Source organism: Cyprinodon tularosa, unplaced genomic scaffold (genome assembly GCF_016077235.1).
Source record: "Cyprinodon tularosa strain WSP-4 unplaced genomic scaffold, ASM1607723v1 ctg57, whole genome shotgun sequence".
Taxonomy (NCBI): Eukaryota; Metazoa; Chordata; class Actinopteri; order Cyprinodontiformes; family Cyprinodontidae; genus Cyprinodon; species Cyprinodon tularosa.
In genome coordinates, this window is record NW_024039307.1 from 211,456 (window position 1) to 236,125 (window position 24,670).

General features: G+C 39.6%; 1 protein-coding gene across 12 annotated transcripts in view; it reads right to left on the minus strand.

The window, feature by feature from the left end:
* casz1 (castor zinc finger 1) overlaps positions 1 to 24,670 on the minus strand; it is a 248,408-nt gene that overhangs the window by 34,076 nt on the left and 189,662 nt on the right. For all 12 annotated transcript variants that reach the window (XM_038305945.1, XM_038305944.1, XM_038305933.1 and 9 more), the window contains 2 exons: positions 8,659 to 9,219; positions 1,542 to 2,442 (listed from right to left, as the gene is read on the minus strand). In XM_038305945.1, the coding sequence (XP_038161873.1) occupies positions 1,542 to 2,442; positions 8,659 to 9,219 (1,462 nt within the window). The remainder of the gene's footprint in view (positions 1 to 1,541; positions 2,443 to 8,658; positions 9,220 to 24,670) is intronic.

Genomic DNA, 24,670 nt, shown 5'->3' on the forward strand with positions numbered 1-24,670 from the left:
GTCACAACCAATCAAACTGACTCTCTGGAAGCTCCTTCCTTCTGCTAATGCACACAGCTGTAGGTGTGCTCCCCAAACCCCTCGTTTGCTTCCTTTAAAGTGCCCTCATCAGGCAACATTGAGCCAGCCCCAGCGACTCACCGGGAGGTTAGCAGTGGCTCCAAAGTAATTAAAGGGAGAGTTGTTACACCCTAGCCAAACGAAAGAAGTCAGTCACTTTGCGATGACTGTGCTAAATCAGTCTCCACGGAGTGCTACGGCGAGTAAACACTTCATGCGCCTTCGCAGCTCATAATGTCGTGGATATATTGGGCGTTATGCGCTGTTTCACACCACGGAGGTAGCAATTACCTTTGCGTTCGGCTAACTGACTCACAGAAGCAGTTAAAGTGTATGTGGGCATCACATTAGCTCTGAGGGGTCTCTACTCAAAGACCAGTGGTGCAAAGAAAACAGACTTTTGTATTTTAAATTGTTCAATTTTATTAGTCAAATTTAAACGAGAATTATTTATGTAATATGTGTTCAAGGAATTTTTGTAGAAAGGAACTTCTAAGAATCAGATGCATAAAAAACAGGATAATTTTACCTTCTTTTTTTTTTTTTTTAAATAGGCCCTAAAATTTCACTTTTTGTCAAATTCTTCACAGGAGAATTGAGAATTAGTTTGTGTATTTTTTTCATCTGAATGCCTTGAAAAGTGAGAAGTACATATCAAGCCAAATAAGTCACATTTTCGGAGTATAGTTTCACTGAGTTCCAGTCAGCAATGCTACATTTTCTTTTATTCTTGTTCCTCAATTTCTTGATAAACCACATATCTATTTAGTCCCACCACACCCAAACTTGATCTACACAGTTGTTTTTCTTTCTCAATTTCATGACCCATTTTGCAAAGGATTTGTGAACAAAAATCAAACTAAAGTCCTGTGTACATTTATTGGGCTATTTTATAAAAGTATGAATTTCTTTTGGATTTAGATATGCCATAAAAGGTTTTTTAGTGACAAGAGAGGGGGTTTTTACATATTCTCTTTCTGGCATGTATGTGTGCATATGATAGACGGAGGCCTTTTGTTTGCTCATGACCATTTTTCTAAAAAGAGAAATCCATGTAACTTTTATTTTGTTGACTCTGATTTTATTAAAAACTTTAAATGTAAAATACAGACATTCATTACTTGGATGAAACAGTAAATCCTCTTAGAGAAAGCTGCAGCTATATTTATTTTTTTTGTTTAGGAAAAATGTAAAATCTAAACTAATAAACATGTTTGGCTTAGACACACTTTAGTAGTGCTGCAAAATATTGCAGAGGTAGTTTAGGATAGTAAAAACTAACCAAACAGTTTAGTCCTGCATTAGAAGATCCTGACATATTTTAACAAGGAATTCCTTTGCTGTTTCAAGATGGTTGAAACCATGGTTCATTTCGGGTTTATCAGAATAATTCGCCATTCAATTACCTATATTAAATGTGGTTTTGACTGAATGAAAAGGAAAGAGGAGATGTTTTTTGATGTCACAATGAACAGACTTACTTCACTGAGGACACGGTGCCTGTGGTTATAGAGTCGGTCTTTGAAAAGCTGGACTTTATATAATCAGCTGCGTTGAAACTTATGTGTCCAGCCTGGTCCATTGTAAGCCCCGGGGCAATGGTGGCACCAGCTGAGCCCACAGCAGGGACCCCAGGAGCTCCTGGGTTTCCTTGTGCCGTAGCCAAGACGTTAGGAATCAGAGAAGTTTCTGGATTCCCTGGTATCAGCTTCTGAATTGTTCGGATGTCATATTTGGATGGACGGCCCACTTTACCAGTCTTGAAGGCGATAGCACCGCCCATGTCAGGGTTGCCCTCACCGGGTTTGAACAAGTGCAGAAACTTGACGTTCTCCAGATCGTATTTGGACGGTCGCTTGTAAGCATTGCCGTTCTGTTGCTGCAAGCTCTCTCCCATCTTTAGCTTCTGAATGAAGAAGTCATATTTTGAGGCTCTGGAGGCCATGCTCTGCACATGGGATGAGTTGGGTGGCTGAGAATTACCCAGTTGAGGTGTTACCGACTGTTTGTGGTCCAGGCTGGAGGGGTAGATCTGTCCCTCTGCCCCCGGTAGGCACCCAGAGCTCTGAAGCATAGAAGCACTCTTTTCTTGGGCCAGTTTAGCGTTGAGGTCATCTGGTTTAGGTGGGGAAGCATGCATGGGCCAAGGGGGGGTCTCACCAGCCTTTAGCTTGCGGATGTACTCTTCATACTTGGAGAAGCGAGGGCTGCGAGAGTCGTCTGCATTGCTGAGGGACGAGGGGTCTGAGGTAGCAGCTTTTAGGCTGTCAAAGCTGATCTTCTTGGTCACCTCATCCCTTACTTGCTGGTCATCATAACCAAACATGCCAAGAAACTTATTCATGGTGTTGACAGCATAGTCACGTAGGGCTGAAGCTTCTCCTGCACAAAGAAAATAAAAGAATGGTAAAATATATATATATATAGTTCAACACCTAAAATTGGTCCTTTCAAAAGTATATATGTATAACTATTATAAGCTCACACCAAAACCAAAATAAATATAAATGATAATGTATTTACTTATGTCATATATTCCTATTTGGTTAGTTGTGTCTAAAACAGTCTACCACTATTTTTCTTGTTCAAGAGAGAACAAGAAATACTTTGCACAACAAATAGGTTTGCTTTGAACAAATTGACCAAATTACTCTTTTAATCATTAAAATATGTCTAAAAAAAGGTATTGTTGTTGTAATAATGGAAGGATAGCAAATCAAACAACAGGAAAGGTTTGCCTGCAGTGCGTGCAGCAACATCTCTATATGTCTGTGAAATTATGTCTACAAACAAACAGCCTCAGGCTCTTCCTGTTTTGCTTGCTATGTCAGTCCTGCAAAATTTGCAGGTAACTGTACCAAAGATTGTGTATGATAAACAAACTTTTTCTTAGTTATTTTATTTTTTACTTTAGACATTTAAAACATCTTGTTGGTCAAGATAAAAACTAAGCCTGTTTTTTTTTTCTTATATGCCATACTCCACCTTATTCGGACTCTAAACATTTGTAAAAAAAAAAAACAAAAAAAAAAACATTTCCCCACATAATAAAATCAAAACACAATTTCCTTACTTGAATGATGTTCTCATTTGTTCTGTCTGTCTCCAATTTTGGGCTTCTGTACCATATAAAAGTTAATTTTTACACATTTACATCCCCAGGGTTTTTTTCCCTTCCAAATATATAAGTAAAACACAAAGAGTATAAATAAAAATCTCTTTATTAATGTTTTAAAAACTTGTCCAAATTTGACTATTTTGTGACCTTCTACTTTGCAAAGAACAACTTTTTTTCCATTTATGAACCAAAACATTTTTACTTAAGAACTCCATTAAATTGGATTCCCCAAGGACATAGTCAGAATACAGTCAATGTATAGTTTAATTGCATTATGTAGAGATTAATTCTGCCTCATTAAGTACGATTCAGGTTAGAGAGTGGCAGAGGGAAAAAGAAGGTTTGGCTCCAAAAGCAGTGAACGGATCAATCTCTGCATGAGAAAGATCTCTTGAGAAGGAAATGGTGCAGAGATAAAAGGGAGACAGAGAGGAGCAACAAGAAAAAAAGAAAAAGGAATAGGGGCAGAGGGGTAGCCTTGTTGCCTTTGTAGATCTGAGTCATTTCCAAAAGTCTCCTTTTGAGTAACTCTGCACATTAGGCAGGATCTGAAAACAGATGATCATTTCAGCAGCGCTATGTTCGACCTCCTTTACTGAATCACTGACTTGGCATGGTCACAGGGAAGAGGTCCAAAGTCCTTTTTTAAAAATTTGTTTTACTGCTGTTTTCATCACCAGAGCACACATGGGCTGGCAGGAGGTAGCACCGCCTACCATCTCAAGTAATTAATACGCAAATATTTCTGTTCTTGTCTCATATTTCTCAGTTATTGCTAAATCAGTCCCTGGGCCCTGCTCTTCACATCCCCTGCGCAGCATGTAAAATAATCCCTAAATTTCCACTTGCCACGGCTGGGGTTGTTTCTCTACTCTGTGGGTCGGTATGAAATAGGATCCTGTGGATCGAAGTGCCATGAAACTTTTAAGAGAAATAGATCAGATATTTGAGAGGAAATACCTGCAAGTTTGCCACAGATCAGTTTGTCAAATCTATTGTGTTTTCACATGTACTAAAACCACAATGACACTCTGTAAATACAACCATGCAGTTTAAGAATTGATCTCAGATTTACATTTTTCTTTGACCACTATTGATGGCATTAAACATAATTGGGCGTACTTTTGAAGGAGTCAATATGGATATAAAAAAGGCCAGAATTCTCTTGGTTGGATATTATTGGTTTGTATTTGTAAGGGCATCTCAAGTCCCACCATATCATATCCATCCATCTATACATGCAGTATATCATATTGCTCCAGAGTTAGGGCAGTCCCACCCATAGATCTAAGAGTCTCAAAATAAAACTACTATAACATCAATTTAAAGAGAGTGCCTTGCAAAGTATTCATAATCTTATTTAATATACATTTTGCAATTTTCCAAAAAACAACCACATACCAGTGTTTTTTTTTTCATTTTGGGTCACAGCCCTTCACAAAGTAGGTCATAACTAGGAATATACATATACATATTTTTACATTACATTTCTTCACTAAAAGCATGTCATATTTTTGTGCATTTATTCTGATGCCCTTAAATAAATTACAGTCAAACTAATTCCTTTTTAGAATTCACCCAATTAATGAAGACAACACCACTTGCATCTAATTTAATGTTAGCGTTTATAGTTATGAAGGAAGTCTACATACAACATTTGCATATTGTAAAAACGGTGGTGGCAGTATCATACTGTAGGGAAGGTTCTCTCCAATGCTGGGTAAGTAAGCCAGTTAGACTTATTGGGAAGATGGATGGAGCTAAATATAAGGTAGTTATGGAACAAAGCTGGTGTGGTGCTTACTCTGATACCCCTAAATAAAATTCAGTGCAGCCACTTCATTCATTAAGGTGTGGAAAGACTTAAAGCTACGCCAGTCTATATTAACACTTCAAACTTTTAAATCTGTGTTACTCTCACACTTTATCTGTGGTATCAGAGTAAAGAGGGTCACTACAAGTTCATACCATAACTTTTTAAGATTCAGATTCAAAGAAGATAAACAAGTACTTTAACATTAAAATTACTTTGCAGTTTTTGGTCTTTAAATGACAAAAGGCCAAAATGATAAAAAAGGAATGCACAGATTTTATTTTTATCAAACCAAGTTGCTAGATAGCTGTTTAGTCAGAAGTATTTTATTTTATTTTTATAATTCTTTTTGTTAAGAAATTGGTCGGGTTGTATGATGCACTATCACTGAAAGGCAAATTGCTGGAGTTGAAGGATATATAACTGGTCCTGTCTGGAGATAATTTTTCTAAAACCACATGTAAACGAGTCTGCTCAACTGCCACCTACCTCCTAATAATGTCACATGAAATCAGGAGGGAAACTACATTGCATGAGGATCAGGGCCCAACTTGAGCCCTTTTTCTCAGGATAAAATGTGAATTAAAATCTAAATAATCTTCTTTTTCTTTTGCTTAAATCCATTTGACATTTCCATCTGCACTCTCTCTAGTAGAAAGGAAGCAGCTCCTAATCTCAACACTTCACAATCCAAAACGCTTCACAGGCCTGCCTTGTCTATATTTGAGGCAATTAGGCCACATTTTCCCTCACAGATATGATAACAGATGGGCATTATATCTCCATTTGCTGCCCAAAAATGGTTATTGGTGTGTGGCATGGCCTCAGCGTCCTCTGCACCAAGAGGCTGAAGGTGTCACTGATGATAAAGATGGAAGCCGGCGGCTATAAATGGACTAATCTGAAGGGCAGCTGTGCAGACATTTGGTTAAAATGTCTGGCTTCAAAAAGCCATATCAGCTTTATCAACGTAAATTCTTTTATCCTGTCATAATTTTAATATTATTTTAATATAATATTAACATAGTTTTTTTTTACAAAGCTATTTATGCTCATATCAGTGAATTAGTTTGCCTCTGCACTTTTTTAAACAGACAGTGGCTGAGCTAATAAAGAGTTGCATAGAATAAATGACGTTATGTACATTTGTTTGATGTAATTTGTCATACGCACAAAAAAAAAGAGAAATGTGTGGAGCTTAAAACTTCCACCCTGTTTGCTCAGTTAATTAACAGGCAGTAAATAGAGGGAGGGGGCTTTGAAATAGCTTGAAATGAGTTATAACCTTTTAGGGTGAACCCAGAATTGCAAATGGAAGTCATGGTCAAGGCTGTTTGATCCATCGCTCTCAGCATCTCTATCATTTGTTTCATAGTTTTTAATTCATTGTTGTTGTTTTTTTTCCCATTGACTGGCTTAAGAGGGCTCTAATGCGACATCTAAATTATCTAGGAATAGTATTCTGGGGTTTCGCACTGATAGGAAATCCGTGCGATGCCTCGATGTGAGGAGTTAAATGTTTTGAAGGTCGCAGTTTCTCTCATTGATCTTGCAATGTTTGTTAATTACATTGTCACTGATGTTGTGAGAGATAATTAAGCCACTATGTTTATATGCATAATTATGTGCACTCCACATCAGCCTTTGAAAGACAGCAGCGAGAAAAGTGAGAGAGAGAGAGATGGAAAGAAATGGGGGGAGAGAGGAGGAAAAATGTTTTAATTGTGAGCTGAGCAGAAACATGGCAGTATAGATGCCCTAGTTACAATCAACAAAGAGCAACTCAGGAATAAAAAGAAGAAAAAAAACAACAACAACAGCAACACTCTAAAGATGAGATTTGTGAGTGATGCGAGGTGCTCTCTCTCCATGCTGCCTTCAAATGCCTGGCTTTCTTGTAAGGTTTAAAGAAGGGAGCCAACGCAGGGGGAAAGGAGTAAACCTGACTCACAATAGTTCAACATATTTACAGACGTGGTCTTTTTAAGGCATGAAATAAACTAAATGACTAATTAAAACCACAAAGCACCATCTTTTTTTTCTTTAGCCTCTGAAATGAAGCCTGCACTGTTTTCTCAGAAGCCCCTGCCCCCAATTCTAACTGTGGCCAGAGCGGCTGCTGCACTTTCAGTGAAAAAACGCTGAAAAAAAAGAAAGTAGAGGCGATGACAAAAAAAGGGAGTACGTGTGATGCGACTTTGAGGCGCACACTTAAACCTAGATAGGAGCCCGAAAAACTGTTCAACCGAGGCGAGGGAGCGCAAAACAAAACTTGTTTTTGCACCACAACAACCGGTTTCACCTGCAAATTGCTGTTTTTTTTCTCTCCTCTCTGTGTGAAACTGGTTTTATCTATTCTTATAACCTAGCTGAGTGTGTTGGTGTGTGTGTTTTTCTCCTTTTTTACAGCTCTGTGTTTTAACTTCACTGACACAAGGCCGGTCTCTCTTAAAGAGCGTTTAGTTTCAAGGGTCACAAAGTGTGCAACTGTAAACAGCACTTTTCCAAAAGACTGTTGGTGCTGTTAACTCTTCTCCCCGCTGGTTTTATCAGTCTGATAATCAGTGACTAATACAAAGGGAACATCATGTCACAATTAAACAAGGGCCATTATGAGTCATTTACAACAAGGGCTCGTTGTATGAGGAATCTGAGAAAAATGGTTAGGAAAAAAAACGAAAAAGTCCACGGCAGCGTTACTGACTATTTGACAACTGATCGCTGGGATTTAACAGCTGCAGAAAAAAAGCACGTACCTCCATGTAAGAGAGGAGCTTGAGGCAGTGGCTAAGTTTAGTGAGCTTAGGGAAAAAAAATCAAAGACTCAGTATGTAATCCTGGGTGTAATATGAAGCTTAGCCGGGCCCTACCATGTGCTCTTGGCCCTTAGCTGCTGAGAATGTTCTAAGGCCCGGCCTTATCAGCCTTCCACATTTTATGAATTACGTTTTTTTCATACAGTATACCTCAAACAAGTTCCCGCTTTCCCCCTTGAGCTGCCTGCTGAAGCTGTCTTTAGAGTAATAATGTCATTGGCTATTCATACTGTAACTCTAGAGCCCCTCTTTCTAATAATGGGCCCACTTAAGCTTATGTGGATGTGTGGCAATGTCACCTTTCTTTTCCTTTATCAAAGCCTTTGTCCCTTAGTACTATGGAGTGAAAGCCATCATGGAAGTAAAATTGAATTGTACAAATACAAAAACACTGAACATAAAAAACATCAAACAGCGTTTAATGTCACCTCATGGCTCAGGATCTGGCAATACCTTTCGTTCAAATTAAGTTTGTCTTGCAGAGGATTATCCAATAAGTGATTTATATGAGTGATGTTTGAACTTCTTAACCTTTTGGACTCTTATTTTAAAGTAAGCCAGATATTTTTGAATTGTTTCCATGTTGAGTTGATGTTGTTGTGCTGGATGATAGCATATAGTTATTTTGCAGTACTTATGGCACTGGGTAGAACAATATAACAGATAGAGCTGCATATCATTTGCAGACATTGCATAAAAAGCTATGAATGACAAATGGTTACCTACTAAGCATGATGAAATTGGCTCTTTTTTTTTTTGTAAACTTCCTAATGCTTTTTAAGCAAATAGTCATTATTGAGAACATTTATTGATCTCAACCCTACAAGTTATAGATTATGGGTAAAACAAACCTGGAGAGGAGAAACTTGCTTGGCGAGTCTGGGCCTCACTTGGTGGTATGTAGCTGTTGTCCTTTGGAGCTTTCTCTTCGGGTTCTTTGTCGTCTGGGTAACTACCATCCTGAGAGCCCACCGTGGCTTCAGGCTCCTCACCATTGTCCTCTTCATCACTGCAGCCTTTAGGCTGTACCATGTAGACACCCTCAGGAGGGCCATCTTCGTCATTGCTGACTCTGAGTTCATGTTCCTGCTCCTCATCGGGAGCCGGTGGCTCTTCCCCATACTCGCCGTTGACCCATTTCTCGATGGCCTCCCGTCTCTTCTGGTCCTCCTCGAGGCTCTGGCTGAGGTTTAGGCTTTCGGGAAAGTTGGTCTCGTTGTCATCATAGTAGGAACTGCCACGCTCACTGTTTTCTGCTACACTCTGATCTCCCTCTGCGTTCTGGGAACTGCTGTCGAACACCACTTGGCGGCTGAGCTTGGCACAGATAGCATTGAGTTTTAGGCCACCTTTCCTTTTGGCGGCCATCTTGGGTTTTCCTGAGGTCGTTTCAGTGCATAAACTCCTCTCAGCTGTAAAAAAAAAAAAAAAAGAGAGAGAAAAAGATAGAAATGTAACAAGAGCAAAACACACCCATCAACATATGAGTCAGGTCTTCTTTAAGTATTACCACAGTTAAGTTTGTTCAGACCAATGTTGAGCACTACAATAGTCAAAAAGCGAGACAGAAAGCAGCAGTTGCTGATAACATTTCCCCCCAATAATGTCTGAAAAAACAGCAGCAACCGATTGAAAGGACTCGTTCCACTTTTGGTCAGGTTTTAACACAGTGGAAAAACAGAGAACAACAGCTCAGGCAGCCTAAACCACAGGGAGATGGGTATCAGACCCCCTACAGTACTACAAGCAGCTTGTACATGGCTACATAATCCTCCACATGACAGTGCTATATAGACACTGTGAAATGTTATCTTCACTCTCACCTCGAGAGGCTGTGGACCTGACACTGAGTAGGGGGGCTGCTCAGCGTTTAAGCTGTCAAGATCGAAGAGTGAAAACGCTTAGCGCTTTTAGGCATTTGGTGAAATATAGACTGAATCCAGAGAGTTTGCCGGAAAGTGAATAAAATGTCAGATAGATACCAAAAACCTTATAGTGTTTCTATTTTCTGTATCTTTACTTAATTATAAGCTATGTATCCTCACAGGTCCAGACATTTTTTTTACTCCTAATGGAGCCTCTCTGAACAATAGCACATGACAGAGTGTGCTTTGGGGCAGGAATGGGTGGCATTATTTCAATCCAAGTGGGGCTATCTTTATAACATGTCCTCTGATGAGGGAGGAACAGCTGCCTGTGACATTCCATATTCAGAACTGCCTTTTTAGGGCAGAAAATGCACTCTGTTACCTTTCACTTCATTCGTTGAGCTACCAAAGTTCACCTTCTAAAGGCATTTTCGCAGAGGTTATTGTTGAATATTTTTCCGAACATGAGATGATTGAGATATATGAAATAAAAAAAAAAATATATAGGAATATTTGGGATTGTAACAAACCGCTATGCTTCTTTTTACTAAATAAAGAACAATGCCTTGCAAAAAATCTTCATTCAGCTTAAATTTTTCACACATTTTTGAGATCTTAACCAGGAGGATGAGAGCTCTACTAGAAGGTGAAACAGCTTTTCTTCCAGGGTTGTGCTCAATTTAAGACGATCTTCTATCAATTTAATAATTTTCTTGTGCCTACATCAGAAAGCAGTCCAGCAGCATGATGCTGCCACCCCAGATAAATATAGCCCCAATACAAATACATGCCACACTATCCAGATGTTTAGTGGTAGAAAAGAAGAGATGATAATGTTTTCTTTTTCTTTATGTTTCTACAAACCTTAGTTTATCACATAAAATCCTAATACATATAGTGATGCTTTTGCAAGAAGACAAAATATGAAAAAATTAAAGCGGCACAAAGACTTTTGCAAGGGAGTCTTGGGACAGCTGCAGCAGACATTGTCCTTGTCACTGATGTTTGATCATAGACACGTTATTTTTTGATAACCATAATGCTGATTTAAGCAGTTGTCATTTCTGCATAGAAAAATGTGCAATATATGAGGAAGCAAAGTTCCACCTTAAAGACTCAATCCACTTTCTCTATCAATGAGTATGTGCCTCTTCATTTCCCCCCCAGCCATAAAGCCAAGCATAATCATGTGTGAGCCCCCGTCGGCATTATGTAAATCACATTGGAGCAACATAAAATCCTGTTTTCATTTTCCTTTCGCAAAGCTGTGGAATCATTTGAGGATATGCAATTTGAAGCAGTTTACTGATCACCCCCGTCGCCAGACAATGAACCCCGCGCTACCCACACATGCTTTCTCGGTTACTGTATTTACACTGCGGGCTTCCTCTTTGAAACAATGACTCTCAGGAGTTATACAGTTTTCAGGGCCTCGTACACAGATACGCATTACCAAGCAGTTTGGTATTAAGACAATTACAGGTGGAGGGAGGGGAAAGGGGTGAAAGGGGTCAGCTTTTAAAAAGACGAAAAATCTGAAAAGCATCAGCTGCAAAAACCATAAGGAAGAGGAAGACATAAATAAAAAAAACACTTTTTTTCCCCCCAGAAATAACTCTAGAGGAAGGTTAAGGTCATTTGGGTGTTCCTTTTGCTGCAAACTTTTCTTTATATTGTGCTTTAACAACCAACTTCCTTTGTTCGGCAATCTTAGGCTCCTTGTAGGAAATGACCCCTCAAAAGGGATTCTTTCCATTTGTGCCTATTTCTGTAGGCTGTTTCTTTCTGTTTATAGAAAGAAGCATTAGTGGGTTACAAGCATCTGCTGAGCATATAACAAGCCTAAAAAGTGGACATTACTGATAATTCTACCTTTTGAAACCTAAAAAACAATTTAAAACAAATTAAATACTGAATATGCTCCCTGTGGAAGGAACATGCCACGGTTCAGCATTTTATTAAACCCTAGCAAACTATTATTTATGCTTTTGGTTTCTGTCCACAGCAGCTTTTTTCCCTATTGCTTACAGTAAGGATTGCTATGGAAACGCTAAGCTGTTTACCTCAAGTCGTTTGTGTGCATGATAGCATACAATGAGATAAAATCTGCAGGGACCTACATGAAAGAACAACTTCTCCCCCTGGGACCAGATCCTCCTACCTCTCCTGGAGTCCAGTAAGCATTCTGCCTTATTAATGAATATCAGAAAGAAAAACAACACTGTCACACGCATCGGACATTATTTACACCCTGTTTTAGCCCAGTGTGCTAATTGTCAAGGAGGAGACACCTCAGTAAGCACTGGGAGATGAAAAATAAAAAAAAAAACACAGGCAGGTTAGAACACAACAGCTGAAAGTAATTTTTCCAGCTGCTTATGTTAACTGTGACATTATTTTTACTGGAAACAGAGCAGGGCTACAAAGAGGAGCAGCCGAGCAGTGTCTGTAAAAGGCCAAAAAATGAGGAAAAAGTCAACCTAGGTATTTTGAATCCTTTCACATGACGGCAGCGTTCTTTTTATGTATGTTTGGTCAAAAATAGGACCATTAGAGCTGTTTATTCTCAGCTTGCGACATTCAGATCTGTCTACCGCACATTTTCTGTTGCATAGCTCTCCAAGCCCCACAGGTATGTTTGGGTTCTGATGCAGAATGTCTGATCATGTGCCAGAATATCATGCTCAGTCAAAATCCTAGTATTGCTGTTAGAATAGCACTATTTGTGCAAGGATACACTGTTATCAAACCAAATCCAAATTAAGTTTTTAAAAGTAAGCAGTACATTGATTCCAAAAAAAACATTGCACTAATCTTTCACATTTTATCACTTTATACACGCAATTGAGATATTCCAATATTTCATTATTTTGACTCACACAGGGTATAGCATGAATATTAAGTAGAAGGAAAATAGCACATGGTTTTCAAAATGTTTCGACAAGAAAAAAAAATGAAAACTCCATTTGAAAAGAGCTCACAACCGTATCCTGATCCCCATAAATTAAATCTAGAAGTCGACCAGTAAGTAAATAACATCCATCCACACTGTAAAGCATGGTAGAGGCAGCATCATGTTGTGAGGATGAGTTTCTTCACGAATATTGGTAGCAAACCTCAAGAGGCAGAGGCTTAACTTCCAGAAGGAAAAAAAATACTAAGCAAGAAAACAATGAAATGATTTAGATTAAAGCACATTTTATGTTAGACTGGCACATTCAAAGTCCAGACCTAAAGGAAGTTTAAAATCTATAGCAAAATTTCAAATAGGAAGTTGACTCAGGGCGTGGAATTCAAAGGCCTGCCAACATCTTTGGCCCATAACATAACTCTCAAACCCCCCAAAAAATCTAATAAAAACAACATACATTACAATTCATTGTAGTTGTTAAAACCTCACCAGCAACACCTTATAGGGAAAGCACTTTGGAATGCAATCAACTTGTGGAACATCACATGAAAAATGGAATAACCTGATTTTGTTGTTCATTCAGGGAACGAGGCTGCCCCATAAACAGACCAACTCCCTGCAGAGTTTCAGTCGGTATGAAGCGAGCACACAGGGGGGGTTCTGTATATATGAGAGGTAGATATTGCCTGTTTAAACCGAAGCTTATCTCTTCAACTAATCAAACAGAGATACAGACCCTGTTGTAGATTCCTGCTGAGTTCCAACATGACTGACACAGGGACAACCCAACCACCCCCCTCTGCAATATCTTAAATTAATTAATACAAACAAGGTCTGGGAGATGTCTGTTTAGCTCAGGATTATTTTACAATATGCAACCAAGAGTTGAAGCAGGGTTTTTTTTTTTTAAAGAAGAAAAAGTCTAGTTATAACTTCATGAGCCTTCAGCAGATTAATCGACAAGGCTCCTAGTGTGTAGCTCAGTGAACCTTTCATGTCCCTGCCTCTCTAGGGAGATGCATGTGTGACAGAGTTTGTGTGCTCGCCTGCGTATTTCAGGAAAATCACAGACAAACACACACAGACATGCTTTCAAAATTACAATGTTTTTATTTTTGTAAATTCACGGCTCAAGAACGGAGAACGTTTTCCCCCTATCTTTGCTTTCTGAGAAGCTGTGAGCAGCCACCAGCAAGTCAACCGGAAAGCTACTGATGGACAACCACCCCGGCTGCACCCAGACCCCAGCATCTGGCCCCTCTCTCATTTTTTATTACAGAAGAATAACAATAAGCATGTTGCCGACACCGCCGTGAGATTTTGCCACAGTTCTCTAACAGTCGGCGCAGCGGATGCGGAGAAATTTCCATTTTTCTGCATGCATATTTAATTGAGTTTTGTCCCAGTGGTGCGGAAATGATTTGTTTTTTGCTCTCTGTTCACTTGACTCCTCTTCGGAGTCGCTAACCCTGATTAAGACGTTCCCGTTAATTTCCCAGCGCACACCTTTTTTTTGTGCATTAATGGTTCTGATCGTCTAATTAAAACTTCTCAGCTCGGCTGCTGATCACCGCTCATTGTGCCTCTGACCTGAAGTTTTAATTGCCGCATCAGAAGCGATAATAATAATTTTGAGGTTCTGATGATTAAAAACAATGCCATTGCCAACTAGTTGATAGATGGGGGTTTGGAGGGGGTGTGTGTCTGAGGGAAAGTTTATGAAGAGAGGGGAATGGAAAAGGGGACTTTTATGGTGGCTTTTTCATTGCGGGGAGGATAATGTATGTGATATGGAATTGCGAAGCATATGGGAATTTCTAAGCCCTCGTGTACCACACTATGTTCCTGAACCAACAGATTTCCCTGGGACTGGGAATTAGTTTTTCTGTGCCTCATATCTAAATCTCCCCCCAACTTATCCACTTTGGAGCTATACCCACTTAGCAGGTTGGGCAGGTACACAGTGCTGTGAAAAAGTGTTAGTTTATGCTATTTTGTAACATTTACTAATTTCAGACCTTAAAAAGTAGATACCAAAATGTTGTTTTCAAATGTTGAATAAATGATTAAAAGAAAAAGCTATCCAAACCCACTGGCCATAGTTGAAAAAAAATTGCCCCCTTAACTTAATAACTGGTTATGCCACCCATGGCAGCAACATCTATTTTTGATACCTTGTGTTTAGTCTTTTTATGTCAATGTCAAGGAATTTAGCCACTCTTCTTTGTAGATTTGTTTTAATTAAGCCATATTGGAGGGCCTTTTCAAAGGGATCTTAGTCTGACTCATGTTCAGAACATAACTAGGCCACTTTTTACAGCTGTGGACTGTTGCTAAACCAAAGAGTGTGTGAACTTTAGGTTAAAACCTGCGATTGCTGGAGATTGGCATTTAGGGTTTTCTGACAGAGAGGAGAATTTCTGGTCCTCTCAGATCCAGAAGCAGCTAAGCTGCCCTGGACCATAACACTACCCACGCCGTATTCGGCTGTATGATGAATATTCTGGCTCTGAAATGCTGTAATTTTACACCTGATAAAATCAGACACAGTTTCACTTCAGTTTGGTTTAACAAACTTTGCCTTTAAATGATAAAACCCTCATTTAAAACAGACTTTTTATTTATTCAGATGATTGTTTACTGATATAAATCTTTATTTGAAACTGTAAGATGGAAAATACTTTTTTTATAGGAGCTAAACAGGCAAAGGAGAGAGAAAAAAAGGAGAACAAGAGAAAAATGATAAAGGCCACATAAAAGATGATGGCAGTCTGCTTATTTTCATAAAAGGATAGTGGTACAGGAGGTAAAATACAAGAGGCACATTGTTCATAAAGAGACTGAAAGGGGGAAAAAGGAACCTCGGCTGACTGTTGTCGGCGTCATAAAACAAGCTGTTGATGACATTATATGATACGTGGATTACTGTCAAAACAGAAGAACAGAGCTGGTTATGGTATTTGTTAAAACGGTACTTTCACACTGTACACAAATTGCACTGGTGATAGGAAATGATTCAGGCATGAAAGAGAGGCCTTGCACCCAGGAAACTGCCAACAGCACATTTTGTTCTTTCCTTTTTCAACTCCCTTTATTTCTATTGGATATGATGGGTTTAAGCACAAGATCAATGCTTGGTTTTAAAACTTGTGCACACACCGACCTACACACACACACAAAGCATCTTACTGTACCCCCTCTATGTCCCACACATCTCTTTTATTATTAATCAGTTGCTTGCACATCTGCCTGCTTGTTTTTTTTTTTCCTCTGTCCCATCAATAAAACACTTATTGCTTTTAGATCAGAATGTGACCTTGTGCAATGTCTGCAGTTTTTCTGACCTTGAAGGACCCGTTTGGACTGTTTCACTCCAGCTCAATTCGCAGGCTGTTATAAAACGCAGGAGGCCCTCAGCCATGCGCTAGGCTGCCGTCACGCCAGCGCAAAAACAACAAACACAGCACTGCAGGACAAAGGCAGCAACAAAGGGCCACGGTGACGCGCTGGCCAACTGCACGGGACAATACAGTGAGGAAAACAATGTGTATTTCGGGCGCAGATGGAGGAGGAAAGACACTGAACTTGAGGGCAATCAGGCAGGAAAGTTAAGATCTGAGGACAAATCCGCCCTCCGGCTTAATCACAAACAGGGTAATTATGGTTTTTTTTCCAGAGTAGAGGACAAGCAATCTAAAATGGTTAAAGGGGAGTTAAAAAAATGCTTTGACATGAGTGACAAGAATCATCCTGACAGCGGCGCACCAAAACAGCCAACTTTTATTCACTTTGCTGCTCAGGGTAATTTGCCGCACGCTCTGCGAACTTGTTAAAATTGTACATCAAATCTGGACTCCCAGCTGGCACCAGAAGATGACTTAATTTGTGAGCGTGGCAGCAGGAGGGGACAACTTTTGCTTTAAAGAAAAAAAAAAAAAAACACACACACACAAGCTCGCACAATCCCCGTGCCCTCCACAGGGCTGAAACAGGGGAAATCTATTCTTGCTGCTTTGTTTTGAGACTTGTGTTCAGTTACACGACACCAGGAGTGCAATTTGATAAGCCAACCGGCACGGCAAATGAGCAGACGACCCCTGTGTCCCTCCCCCATGGCTGGCGTGAGAGTGAGGCGGTGTATAGTACAGTGGAGAGGGGGCTCGGCGGTGCACCTCTCGAGGGCCCTTGAGCTAATATCTGTACAGATTAACTGCTTCAGTTGTATTTTGGTCACGGGGATCTCTCTTTGCCTTAGTGGCTTGTTGGGAGGGAGGAGGGGAGATGTTTACTCACATGGTGTCGTTTAGACGGCTGTTTATTTCCTATAGTGCGGAAAATGGGCCCTGTTTACCCAAGAGGTCAGGAGGACTGCTGTGTGTCATTTCATGTTATTGTTATCATTATTATTTTCGGGGCCCACGTTTAATTCATCAGATTCCAGAACTTCCACAGCCCAGCGAGCTATCTTCACCGCCTCGCACGCGCACACTCAGAGCGTCAATCCTCCAGGGTAAACTCAGCACACGCTGCTCCATTAGTTATCAATTAAGACTGGAAGTCTCCACCTGGCTTACACACACAGATGAAAACGGCATATGCCCATGGCATCGCTCTCATCAGGAAGTTAGGCCAGACTGGAGTGTGGGCGAGGGGCGAGCGTTCTGCATGTCCGTACGCATGGCACTCTTGTCCATGAGGTTAACCTTGATATGAGGCTCTGTCAGGCCTGATAATGTCAATCAATGACAAGCCCTCACAGATAAACCTTAATGCAAAGCCTAAAAAGCAAGGCTGTTTAGATCTTTAGACATGCCCCCTTTCAACAGCATATGAATTGAATGATGAGCAGATTTGAGTTGCTTCTAAGTAGAAGGTAGGAAAAGAAAAGGGAGTTAATATTTATTTTTGCCTTTAACTACTAAAGTTGTGTTTTAGATTTTGTGTTTCAAACACAAGGGCCATGTGAATAAATGTGTAGCTTACACACATAGCTCAGAAATCTTAAAGCAAGGTAGTTAATATGGTACCTGCAGCAGATAGCTCTAATAAAATGTTTCTGGATAAAAAAGCTAACAGTTAGTTATAGAGAGCTTGAAACCAAAGCAGACTTTTAGACATATTTCACACAGATAGATCATTGTTGGTACAACACCTCTAAACTTAATTCCATGCGTAATTAATTATTCTAGCCTTAAAATACACCTTGACAATTACTTTAAGGTTAATAAAATGGTGTATTTGTAAACTCCTATGAGGTTTTTGAGATAGGAGTTGTTTTAAGTCAGAGTCGGTTTTGGTCCCGTCCCCTTCAGGACTAGGTGCAAGATAACCATCTTTTAACTTTTAACGAAACCCAACGGTACAAATCTTAAACTAAACGCTCTTAACATAAAAATCATGAGGGTTGAGCTTTCTTACCACAAAAAAAAAAAAAAAAAAAAAACTAAACAAAAAACAAACAAACAATCCCTTGTGGAATAGATAAAAGTTCAAGCCTCTCAGATAAAATAATCCCCAGTTGTAACAAATGTCAAATGGAAAAGGATGTTGGCACAAATATGTAAAAAGAATATATTTTTTTTGGAAACGTAACGTAGGTATTGGTACAAAACTACCTGATTCACTTTTTATATTTTTTAACAGAAATAAATGTCATCTTTAGTGTCAACTTCCACCTGATGCAAACTGACCAGCAGGCTCAAGGTTCTTAAAAAAGTGTTCACAAAGCTAATTTGTATTTAAACGAAATAAAAGTGCAAATATAATAATATACATAGAGTTAATTAGGGCTGAGTGATTTAGCCAAAAATCTAAATTGTGTTTTTTTAAATCAACCAAAATGTTGATTTTGTTTTGCACTAACCACAAGCATGTAAATGCTTCACTCCATGGTTTTATTGAGTTTATATAACCTTGAGGACTTGCTTTTTCTTAATCTTTTGTTTCAGGGCTTTAGTGTTACTGTTAGTTGAAGGACATGCTTCTAGCTCGCAAACCGACTATAAGCACATTACTGCCGCCTAATGGGCCGGAGGGAGAAACTCGTTTAAATGTAATGTAACCAAAACAGGGTGCCTCTGCAATCTGAAAATTGTGTTCTGTTAAATTGGATTATATTGCAAATGCAATTAATTTCCAAGGCTTTGGTTAAATATTGTAACCATTTTTTTTAGTTTAATATTGTCTTAAGTTTCCTCAGCTAATTCAATTTATTTCAGTGATCTTTGTAGATCCTGCTGACCTCCTCTTCTCCATGCCATTTGCCTCCCTTTTTCTCCTTGAAAAGAAAGAAGGAGGTGACACTAAATCCCACACCCACTAGGAAAAGAAAAAAAAGAAAAAAAGCATGTGTTTCCAGACAGGATGCCTGCGCTGACAACACCGATCCCTGGCTACCATTAAAACATTTGCTCTGCCTGACAGACTTTCCTCTTTTGGACTTTACACGCAGGACAATGAATCAAAAATGCCTGTTAAAAATGTCAGCCTGAGCAGCCTCTATGACTTTCCAAAAATGATCAAAGAAAATCATTTTTATTGCTTTCTCCTGTAAATTTCTGCCCAATCACTTCTCCTTTTTATGCAGCGCTATTAAATTTTTGATCAAACTCCGCTGTTTACGTGGCTACAAGGGGAAGTGAAGAGAATATGTCTTCCTGCTCGTGGGATTTAGATTTTGTAAACCCTGTGGCTGTGGCTCATTTTTGCTACAACTTGGGTTTGTGATGTGCTGCTTTCTCTGACAGGCAGGATGGAAGTGACAACAACAATTTGTGAACACATAAGACATTTTCAAGAGTCCTCTACGTGTCTGTGTGGTTGGGGAAATGTGGGTAGCAGTGCAATCCACTGTAAACATATACTGTATGTTAAGTGGCTTTGACCAATATTAAGTGTATGTATGCATGTGTGCAGTGTTGTAGACTGCAGGGCATCATACACGGAGCTCTCTGTCTAGTGGCTGCAGGTCACGTCAGTGTTTCTGAAAAACACGTTGGCGTTTTGTGCGCACTCATTAAAAAAAAAGAGAAAAAAAAGTGTTCCGTAGAAAGCGCAACAAAAATGTTGTGCTTTTACAGAAAAAAAGTTTGATGCCAACTAAACCATGACAGTCACAAGCTAAAACAGCAACATCCGTGTTTCTGGGAGTTCTGTAGATGCAAGACTGTGGCATGGCTGAATTTGAAGGTGTGATAAAACAACACTCACATTAAAAAGGTGGGTGGGAATATAAAAAAAAGACTGTGAAACGATGAAACAAGCAAAGCTGCTTTGCAGGGGAAAAATGCTGTCTATTTTGGGTCTCAGTATACAAAAGGAAGTGCCGCTAAGTTGACTCAAACAAATAAATTTGCTTTTGATAAAACCACAGCGACTACTTTTGCATTCTACACCAACCTCACTTTGTTTCCTGCATCTTTATCTACATGACTTGCCACATTTATGAGAAAGCCTCTCACTAAATTGTTGAGCACAAACAACTGACTGTTTTTAAATATGTGTGGATGTGACTTTTTTGTTGTTTTTTTAATATCTGGAATGTGGCAGATTAAAGCACTTGGATTGAACTCACCTTTCCGGGCTGAAACCAGCTGCCCGTTTTACATTTCTGCAACATTAATATTCCTCTTATTATTATTTTAAAGTGAAAACGGATACTCTGTTGAAGTGCAAATCTGATGAATTACGGGAGCAGATTGCTGCTATTAATTATTAAAACCTATTTTATAAATATTCAGGTCTGTCATGCATCTAATAATGAACGCTTTAGAGGAGGTTACTTCCTGTGCGCATCCTAATGTGTCAGAAATATCGCTTTTAATCATGCTCGTGTCAGCGAGTAGGCCAAGTTTGAGCCTGCTAAAAAAAAAATAAATAAAAAATCACCAAATCAAGGAAACTCACTTGGCTCACAAGTGTGCTCATCACAGCTCTCTGATTCCTGCTGGTTTGCGTGAACTGGGTTTCTTTTTTGCCCCATGCGAAGACACAAGGCGAACACCTCACACTTCTCACTGTGGTAATTTAAATGGAGAATAATGCATTGGCAGCAGTCTACCTTCTGGACACACCTAGTCCCAGCGCTACTGCTGCCATATGCTGCGTTGATACATATTCATAACACTTTCTCCTGTGTTGGAGAATCTGTAAGCAACAAAGCTTAAATGACTTCAAGTGGGATGAAATAGAGCATGAAAAAAATAAAGTTTAAGCAATCTTTAGCGACTTTCTCTTCTCCTGCTTGTTCTAAAAGTGCGATTGCTGGTACTTCGGTGAACTTTAGGTGTATTCGTGAAATACAGTTGTGATAAATGGTATTTGCCAACTTTCCAAAACCAGTATTCAGCTTTTTAAAAATGTCTCATTCTATGCTCGGACTTTTACTATATTGAGAATCTGTAACATGACCTTAAGAACCCGATTAACATAAAAAATGACCAGCTGACATAAAATATTCCTGAAAGTAGGACAAAAATGAAAAACACTGATTGTGAGTTGTCTCAAACTCTTGATGGAGATTGTTAGCAGCGAATCTATAACAAAAATGTTATGGATTTTCAAACAACAAAAACTGAATACTTGGTACTGTAGTCGTTTTCTTGGGTTACATTGTCTGGCAAGTTATATTGTGAACGGATCCAAGCAGTGCTTTAAAACGTTCTGGTACCTGAGATGGCAGTTCAAGAACAGCTTTGCTCCATACTACAAATAAAAGAAGCTTCTGTGTTGCGTTCAAGAAGCTGTGTGAGTCAGCGACAGTAGGCAGAGCTTTATAAACTGTCAGGTGGATGGTTTTTCTGGTACAAAAATGAGTCAACAACAACTTCAACAACCTCCATACATCTCAGCAGCACTTACATTCACAGGAGGTGCACACAGACACACACTGTGGGGCACTCTGAGATTAACACTGTCAGAACTACAATGATACCCCATCATTATCTGCACACGGGGCCTCCTTCATGCGTTCGCCTGCTTCACTGTCCTCTCCACTGCTTCTCTGTGGAGGTAGTAATTACTAAAGCTAACATTTCTTTTCTCTGTGTCTCCAGCTCCCCTCCACTTCCCTTGTCTTTTCTTTGGTTTTATGTAGTGCCTTGCCAGGTTTTTGCTAATACACACACACACACCCTCGCACAAGGAGAATACTGAAGTGTGGATAGAAGCCCTGGTGTGACTCGCTCTGCTGAGATAATATTTCTGTTGTTAGATGGATGCTCAAATAAAGGCCCCGTTTTATCCCAATATTCAGTTCACTCAGTTGGCTCAAACGTAAAATACGTGATTCTCAGTTTATAAAAGATAAAGTTTTTACAAAGATCATGTGATTTTTTTCTTTAAATATTTAAGGAAAAATGATGCTTATTGATTATTGTTAGTCATGATAAATCGTTTGGATTTTGACACATAAAGCAAAAATATATTAACTTTAGTGTAAGTAGCAGAGTTTTTTTTTATATGTGCAACTGTATTCCTTTTTACTTTCTGCTCTTTCTAATGTAATCCTATGAGTTTTACAAGCTTATTTTATCTTATTAATTAGTAAGGCTTCCTGCTCAGGTAGCCATTCTGCAGTTGAGAGTGATCCTTCAGTGTCCTCACTATAAATGTCTATTTATTTTGTGACCGCAAATATTTCAAACTAACTGTCTTTCTGGTAAATCGTTTTAGTGCTCAGTGGACTACCAGTGGAAAGTAACAGGTTGGTGAGGGGCACAAGTCTGTTACCCATTGCTCCCGACAGCCAAAAGAATCTCCAATCACTTTGGGACCTTCTTTAGCAGCATATTAAAACACATTTAAGGTCCTAAAATGATGGATGGCTTAGCAGTTTAGAGGCTCTAACTTTTAAAAACTTTGGTACCAGTAACTGGCCAATGCCTAACTCGGAGAAAAGCTTGATGTACTACTGCAATATCTGTTCTACTACACATCGCCAGTGTAACAGGCTGGGATCAGAGGGATGTTCCCGCTTTCATGGCACTTTTCATTATCAACAATGCGTACCCTCTTTAGATTTCTTCTTCCTCTCCCGCTGGAAATATGGCTTTATTAAAGGTGATGGCTTGCTCGGGCGCATTTTCTCAAATGTCTTCTTCAGCTTGCCTGTTCCCAAGCTGCTCTCGGGCAAACATCACTCAAAAAAACTAGGGAAGATTTGATGGCGAGATCAAAAAGAGAGGGAAGGACAGTGAGGAGAACAAGGAGATCCAAGCGAAGGTGGGGGTAGAACAGGAACGGTACCCTCCTCCCTCCCCAGTGTCTGAAACCGACGGGAGTGCTGAGGGTAATTCCTCCAAGCAGGGCCAATGTTTTCAGAAGCAAAGACAACAAAACACAGAGCGCTGCCCTGAGACATCAAAATGGGCGATTTTGACTTCAGAGGGTCTTCAGATGCTTGAGGAGTTGTCAGAGTTGGGCCATGGGGGACCGAGCACAGAGAACAGAAGGTACCAGCAGGCTGTTAACAACCAGAGCGGGAACCACGCCAGAAAAGCCGTCTCCTCCCAAAATACCAGTCGGCACCAGATCACTGAAGGCTTCAGCCAATCTGTAAAATCTCACCTGATCACTTTCATCTGCTAAAAGTTAAACAGATTAAAAGTTTACCAGCTGCTCTGACGCCAAAAGTAAAGAACAAACTTCACACAAACTCTTCAACAGGTGCCTTGAAAAAGCATTTTTTGACTCACACAGAGTTTTTCATCAGCAAAATCAAAGATGTGCTATGTTCTTATGGGAAGACCCGAGCTGTGTTGTGACATGCTATGAGGGACGCTTGGATTTTCACCCCTGTTGTTCTCGTTCACTCTTGGAGCACTAGGCTCACTCTAAATAGCCTGGAGGAGAATAAGCTGGCTCCTATTCAAATGAACATTTCTCCTTCTAAAACCACACTCCACGAGTGGGGCCGAGAGGAGGCCGGTGGAGGAGCCTGCCGAGGAACGGCAATCAGAGAGGATTCTGTCACGTACATAAATCAGCTGAGAGGAGAAAAAGGAGACAGAGAGGAAGGAGTGAGGGAGAAAAACCTGAGGTAAAAAAGACAAACAAGTGTTGGCTCTGCTATATTAGTTTAGTTAGCTCCAGAGTTAGTGCATGAGTTATGGCTAGTGAAGGGCTGAGGGACGCTGTATTTATGAGGGGACTGAGTGAGCGTTAAATCCCTGGTAAGAAATAAAGTCGTCCCTGAGCGAAGGAGGGAAACATTTCACTAGGTCTAAGAGGTGCCTTGGAAAAAAATGAGAGCCATCCCTCTTCCTGAGGAAGCACCGTGTAGTATTCCCTTAAATTCCTTTATTTCTTAAAAAATGCTGCGGATCACATCTAGGCATTAAACTCTAAAATTACCATAACTCTGACTAGAAAATACCGCCCTTTCAGGGTATTTAGACAAATTAAAAAAACATTATAATAATGTTGTCTTTAATTTTCCAAACACGATTTTGAAACACAGACTTTTAAAAAACAACTTTACACAAGTAGTTTAGTAACAATCATTGCACAACGTATATAGTTGTATTGCTCTGCCCTTTATATAGTAACACAAACAAGCTGATATGAGTCAGGCTGTTTGTTTGGGTGGAGTCTTGGGTCTTAATAAGACTAGACACATTTCAAAAGAGAAAAGTTATGCCTCTTGTAATGAAGGAAAATAGGTTCTTTTAGACAGTTGACTGACAACAGAAGGGGGTAACGCCATGTTAACTCTTTAAAAGATCTTTAAACTGCATAACCAATCTGACAAACTCCCATTTATATCCTGAAACTCTTAGTGCATAATCACATCAAAGTAAAGTGAAACTGCATATTTGAGTGTGAGGAGGACCTTGACTGTGCCTATGATAAATCTAAGTTCACAACCCAAGCTGAGGAAAAGACTCTGATTCTTCTAAAATTGCATGTAGATTCACTGAGGGATCCTAGGCTAAAGCAGGCCTGCCAAAACACACACTGCACTTGTTGCAGAAGAAAAGTTCATCCAGGAGTTTCCCATTGTGGTTTAACTCAGGGAAGTGGGAAGGTAGTGATTTTCAATACAAATATTTCAAGTTGTCTTTCTAACTAAATGAATATTATATC